At 48.3% G+C, this 6487-nt stretch overlaps 2 protein-coding genes across 2 annotated transcripts in view; one reads left to right on the top strand and one right to left on the bottom strand.

Moving 5' to 3' along the window:
* Positions 1-509: 509 nt before the first annotated feature.
* TIMM8B (translocase of inner mitochondrial membrane 8 homolog B) lies at positions 510-3175 on the bottom strand. Its single transcript, XM_033172500.1, has 2 exons — positions 3032-3175; positions 510-887 (listed from the first exon to the last, which is right to left on the bottom strand). The coding sequence occupies exons 1-2, from the start codon at positions 3116-3118 to the stop codon at positions 720-722; spliced, it is 255 nt and encodes an 84-aa protein (XP_033028391.1). The 5' UTR covers positions 3119-3175; the 3' UTR covers positions 510-719.
* A 104-nt stretch (positions 3176-3279) lies between these two features.
* Positions 3280-6487, top strand: part of BCO2 (beta-carotene oxygenase 2) — a 72912-nt gene continuing 69704 nt past the window's right edge. The window contains exons 1-2 of the mRNA XM_033172495.1: positions 3280-3418; positions 6055-6156. Of these exons, the coding sequence (XP_033028386.1) occupies positions 3358-3418; positions 6055-6156 (163 nt within the window). The 5' untranslated portion in view covers positions 3280-3357. The remainder of the gene's footprint in view (positions 3419-6054; positions 6157-6487) is intronic.

Genomic DNA, 6487 nt, shown 5'->3' with positions numbered 1-6487 from the left:
TCTGGCACAGATCTAGAAAGCTCTGTTGCATCTCTTTCCTCAAATGGCAGAACATGTGTTTTGCAGGGATAAAATGTGCTGACCAGGTTCACAGGTGTTCATTAGAAGATAGTAATGCATTAAGAAATTTGCTTTGATACAAATTGGCATGCTCAGAATGGAACTGAAGCAGTATAAACTCCAAAATAGAGAATGGAATGGCTGAATAGATTTTTACTGCAATCAGCAGCAGCAGTAACTACTGTACAAATTAGTTTTGAGTTGTAAAGCAACTTTCTTTTCTCTTATCAAATGGAGGAGGTAAGAGTACACAAGAGAGCCTACGTGAGCTTCGGCAATGAGTTTGCAAATGCTCCCCATCCCCCATTTTTTCCTAAGATTTCCTGAAAACACTTCTACCTTTGAGAGAGAATTTTAAGAGCATGCTATTTAGTGTGAGGGTACATGTTATCCCTATTATCCTGCATTGGGAAGAAAGCAAAGCAGTTAAGTTTTTGCTACAGGGTCAGTTTGTTTAAGCAAGTCTTGATTTATTAGCTTGAAAGGAGCCAAGATTTTGTTCTACATGACCCAGTCTAATGCCACTTAGGCATGAACAATCATGTACAAATGGCTCTTCAAGCTGCACTGAGGTAGAACAACTGACAGAGTAGGGCCCCAGTGAAAGACCTGGATCTTGTTAAGTCCGTTGATCGAAGGGGACCTCCTCCATGTGGTAGTCAATGGCCTCCTTTCTGTATTATCTGTGCAAAGCGGTTGGTGATGGACAGTGTTGTGTCTATGAAGCGGTTGACGCAGTTGGCGAGGCAAGTTTCTGTTCTGGAGTCCAGCTTGGAACCTGGCTTGTCAACACATTTTTCCCAGCAGACCTCCATGAAGTTGTGAACCTGGAGTAGGGAGTGGCAGAGAGAGATGAGAATGGATACAAGTATTAACAGCACTCCCCATTAGGACCAGCCTCTTTCAATTCCGCTCACAACCTTCAACATGGCAAGTTTCCATTGCCCTCTGCGAAGGGCCCCATTTACCTCTCCAGCTTGGTGTGCATGTAGCAGATATCCCTGCAGTCGTGTTGAGCTTTTGATGGCACAACTTAGCTACAGGGGAGACTCACACCCTCAGAAAATGAATCTGGCTGTTTGGGTGATGTGTGGCATAGGCCCTTTCCCACATAGACATCCATATAGCATGTACACATGTAGCTAGTAACATTGAGGACAATGACACTCATACCCCAAAGCTACAGAAATCACAACAACCAAGGATCAATGAGTCCCATTCTGCCCTAATAATAATAATAATAATAATACAGTGGTACCTTGGTACTTGAACGGCTTGGCTCCCAAACGCCACAAACCTGGAAGTGAGTGTTCTGGTTTGGAAACATTTTTTGGAAGCTGAACGTCTGACGCAGTTTCCAATTGAGTGCAGGAAGCTCCTGCAGCCAATCGGCAGCCGCACCTTGGTTTTCGAACCATTTCGGGAGTCTAATGGAATAAGTTCAAGAACCAAGGTACCACTAATAATAATGGACGTGCTCTGTTTATCATTTTTTGAGTATGGGTCAGTGGTACAGCTTATGCTGTATGGAAAATGTCCCGTGTTCAATCCTTGGCTATTTTCCAGTGGAAAAGATGAGGTAAGGCCCTGGAGAGCTGCTGCCAATCTGAGTGGACAATATAGGGCTAGATAGAGAAATAGTCTAACTTGGTATAATATAGCTTCCTACATTCTTGTGGGGAACTTTTGGTGTGAGAAACAGATCTCTGGCGGAGAAGCCTGGAACTGGCCATTTAGATGCATCTGGACATTTTAAAAAATCACTCCTCCATTTCTCACAGCAGAGCTGAAGCGAAGCTGTAGGAGATCACTCCTCCCCCCACCCACCCACCCACACACATCTGGGAGGAATTGTCTTTGACCTTGCCACAGTGGTGCAGCATGAGGCTATGTGCCAACAGCCCAATCCTATGCCTATCTACTCAGAAGGTAATCCCACTGAATTTAATGATGCTTCCCAATCTCGCATGCCTCAAAAGTAGTATTTGCGAGAAGGAGTTGCAATTCTAGCAGACACCCCCACCCCATGAGAAAGTGCCATCTCCAGCTTCTTGGGGTGACTGTCAGGGCAGAATAGACAATCAAAGGTCCTGAATGAATTCTGGGGAGAAGGTTTAAGGTCTAAGAAGGGGCAGAAGGTCTGGGTGGAGAAAGGGTATAAGGCAGATGCAGCCATTTCAGAAAGCCCAGCCACCTGAAAAGCCTAGGCAGAACAATACTGTAAAGTAAACTATAGCTCAGGTTTCTTAACAGGAGGGTGGATCCAGTCTGGATTATCTTAATGGAAGCAGGTATAGTAAATAAGTGACGTTTGAAGAACAGGCATGGTGAACCTCAAGTCTGAGGGTTCTCCAGGACTCTCTCTGGCCCTTTGGACCCTACAAGGCCCTGCTTAAGTGCTTTCCTGGGCCAGAAGGTATCCTTGAACTGGGCAATGTATTTTACTTGCCTGGATAGAAAGGGGTGTGTGCAGAAACCTCTGGCTTTTGTATGGTTGCAAGGCAAATGCTACCGTGCAAAGTTATGAGTCATACCTATGGTGCCACACTGGCGTGCAGATCCCGGAAGCTTTCCCAGAAAGAACATGGCCCTGGGGCTCAAGAAGTTCCCTAGTCCCTGGTTTTCCCAAAAAAAGGAAAGGGAGAAGAGCTCAGAAAGGGCCTTACAAAGGAGCAGGGTGGGATAAAGGGGCGTGCTACTAGGGATCTGTCAGACCCTAGTCTGACAGAGGAGAGAGGGGAGAGAGGAGAGGGAATTACAATTAGGTCTGAGTCGTGGACACGCATCTGGGTTCAGACGAGACAAAAAAGTTCATAACACGGTTGCTCTGGGCGGGGTGTTCCATGGAGAAGAGGCCAGGTTCAAGCCCCCGCCCCACTCAGCCAGCCACTCCTCCTATTTCAACCTAGCCGATCTCGCAGGGTTGTTCATGCACACACACACACACGAACACGTATCTCGCGGCATGTACCTGGGCGGCGAGGCGGGCGCGCTGCTCCTCGACAGCCACCAGGCGCTGCAGCTCCGAGACGTCGGCCTCCCTCTCCGGGTCCTCCATGGCGGAGCCTCTGCCCTGCGGCCTCCCCGAACCGAGGTAATAAGGACGAAGGCAAAGGCGAGGACCGGCCTTCCCACACCCGCGCGCTCAAAGGTCAACCGGAAGCGGCATCTCGTCGACCGGAAGCCCGACGTCACGCTTCCGGTTCCGGGCTAGCGAGTGCCCTTGGGCCCTATCTCCCCCCCCCCTTAGAGTGGGAGGCCACGAATAGGCAGAAGGGGGACGGCGAGCGGTGCAAGATGGCGGCGGGGCTGCTGCTGCTGCGGGCGGGGCTGGGCAGACCCTACGGCGGGGGAGTCGGTGAGTGAGCGGAGGGGGAGGGGGAGCGGGTGAACCTGACTTGCCTTCTGCCCCCTTGAAGCTGCCTCGCAGGGACTCGCCCTTGTCTCTCCTCCCTGTCTAAACTGACATTTGAGAGCAGAGGACTTATACGGAGTCCAGACCTTTGGTCGACGTAGCTCTGTATTGTCTGCACTGACTGGCAGCGGTGGCTTTCCAGGGTATCAGACCAGGGAGTCCTTTTCCTGCCTTATCAGGGGGCGCCATGGAAGGGGTGAACTTGGGACCTTCTGCCTGCAAGGCAGGTGCTTTGCCCTTCCCCATAAGGCAGAAGGACATAGGAAACTGCCTCGTACTGAATCAGGCCTGTAGCCTGGCGCACTGTTGTCTGCACTGACCGGCAGCAAGGGCTCTCCAGGGTTTCAGGCAAAGGAGACTTTTCTCAGTCCTGCTCCGACGCTGTAGAGGATTTTACCTGGGAGCTTTTGCATTGCAGGGCACGAGTGGTTCTGCCACTGAGCCCCCCCCCCCAAGCCATTTTTGGGAACAAAATAACATATATTGGTACTGGTGGTTCCTTGTTTGTTTCTCCTCCACTGCTGTCCCAGTGGTATTTGTCCCTGTGGTCGGGAAGTTTTTCCTTTCAGGTCTTCTTTCCTAGCTGCAACTTTTGTCTGCTTCTTGCTGTGTTGCATGGAGCTGTAGTGTTATCCTTTTGAAGGTGACTCTCTTTTGAAGCAAGAGGCAGCTTAGATGAGATACCTGGTATTCTTTCTCCCCTCCTAAGAAAGGCTTCTTTATCATTGTGGTCTTTAGGCATTTGCAAACGTCGGACTAATTTGCTTTGGTAGCTGCACTTTCCTTTGCTTTCTCTTCACTCTATACAGTACCTGCTAACCTTCCAGCTGTATCTCACAAGCAACTTACTCTGCATATCTTTCTGCTTCAATAATTGCTTTGGGGTGGGGAAAGGAGCATGTCTTCATAATTAAAATAGAGACTGAGATATTTCTCCTATGTTAGTAAAACATGTTTGGTTCATGTGTAAAAGACAGAGACAACTTTGTGCAGATCAGAACAATACAGCTTGTTCTTTCAGATGTGGAAGAGCAACATTAATTACAAACACAGTTCTAATTACACATGCAAGTCATCAACTTGCAATACATGAGTGCCCCAAGCCACAGAAAATATTAACCAGGCTAGGTATTGCCGCTGCCATGGCAAACCCTTTGTCACATGCACTTTTGGATGTTGTGCAACAGCCTGTAAGATCATGCACTGTCTTGTAACATGTGACCTAAGAGCTAGCATGTGAGTGAATAAGAGGGTAGTTTGCCTTTCGTTGCAAAGAAATAAGAGCATTGAAGGGACCCAGGTGGCGCTGTGGGTTAAACCACAGAGTCTAGGGCTTGCCGATCAGAAGGTCGGCGGTTCGAATCCCTGCGACGGGGTGAGCTCCTGTTGTTCGGTCCTAGCTCCTGCCCACCTAGCAGTTCGAAAGCACGTCAAAGTGCAAGTAGATAAATAGGGACCGCTCCAGCGGGAAGGTAAACGGCGTTTCCGTGCGCTGCTCTGGTTAGCCTGAAGCGGCTTTGTCATGCTGGCCACATGACCTGGAAGCTGTCTGCGGACAAACGCCGGCTCCCTCGGCCTATAGAGCGAGATGAGCGCCGCAACCCCAGAGTCGGACACGACTGGACCTGATGGTCAGGGTTCCCTTTACCTTTACCTTTAAGAGCATTGAAAGGGGACATGCATTGACCTAAGTGTTGTCTCTTTTGCTCACACTGCTACCTACCCATACCTCTTTGTTTGTGTGATATATGTAAAGGTAAAGGGACCCCTGACCATTAGGTCCAGTCGCAGACGACTCTGGGGTTGCGGCACTCATCTCGCTTTATTGGCCGAGGGAGCTGGCGTACAGCTTCCGGGTCATGTGGCCAGCATGACTAAGCCGCTTCTGGCAAACCAGAGCAGTGCACGGAAACACCGTTTACCTTCCTGCCGGAGCGGTACCTATTTATCTGCTTGCACTTTGATGTGCTTTCGAACTGCTATGTTGGCAGGAGCTGGGACCGAGCAACGGGAGCTCACCCCGTCGTCGGGTTTCGAACCGCCGACCTTCTGATCGGCAAACCCTAGGCTCTGTGGTTTAGACCACAGCGCCACCTGCGTCCCATATGGAAATGTAGGTTCGCACAATATGATTTTGGAATGCATCCAAAATTCCAGTAAATCAGATCTGGAGGACATCTTGTCCATCTGTTATCCAGCATCCCATCTACACTAACTTATGGGCTGCTTCACACACGCATGTTCATAACTTGAACCTGGGAGGCCTGGGACCCCCTTTTGTTGCCATATGAGGTGGTATCTGGAGGATACTTCTATACTGGTACTACATTGACTTGTATCACACTTTTGTAGATTCTCATAATGGATTTTCTTGTCATTCAGTGGCTGGGAGAGCTGCCCTCTCTTTGCTGTATCTCTTTTCAGTTTCCTTTATTCCTAAGAGCTTCCCTTCCAAAGTTTTAAAAAAATAATATTAGCATGTCATTAGTACTTATTATTGCATGCATAAGCACTTTGGTCGAGTCTGAGGATTAAAGTCCTCTTCTACCTTGAGTGAGATTTGCCTGTTGTACCCACAGTTCTCCTGAACAAGATTGTCTTGACCAGACCAGCTGTTTGTGTTGCAACTGACAAGCGCCATCCTCTGGCATGTAAAATCCACACATCCCCCAGGAGTTTAGGTGGGTCTTTCTTGGATTCCTTTACCCTGCTTTTGTTTCATGTGGCCATGCAAAATAGTTTGCCTGTTTTTACTCTCTGTAGTTATGACAGTCATCCTCAATTTGGCAAGCTAAAGCTGGAGACATGTTAGGAAGAATTTGCTTTCTGTAGTTTAGCAAGTGGTAAATGAAATCATTTTAATGATAAATTATTGTTGTCATTGACAGTGCTTTCAGTAACAAATTATTGTTTTTGAATTTATTTCACTCTTCCCTGAAGGGTTGGGGCAGATCCTAGGATTATCAAAATAAGTTTTAGATTAATAATTATGAAAAACCCCATTCCTTTCAT

The sequence above is a fragment of the Lacerta agilis genome, chromosome 15 (genome assembly GCF_009819535.1).
Source record: "Lacerta agilis isolate rLacAgi1 chromosome 15, rLacAgi1.pri, whole genome shotgun sequence".
In the NCBI taxonomy this organism is placed as follows: domain Eukaryota; kingdom Metazoa; phylum Chordata; class Lepidosauria; order Squamata; family Lacertidae; genus Lacerta; species Lacerta agilis.
This window is presented reverse-complemented; position numbering and strand designations above follow the sequence as displayed.

Excerpts from the sequence above, each read along its gene's own strand:
- TIMM8B (XM_033172500.1), bottom strand. The coding sequence starts at position 3,118 with ATGGAGGACCCGGAGAGGGAGGCCGACGTCTCGGAGCTGCAGCGCCTG. Across the intron at positions 888-3,031 it reads GCGCCCGCCTCGCCGCCCAG|GTTCACAACTTCATGGAGGT; the intron begins GTACATGCCGCG and ends TCCCTACTCCAG.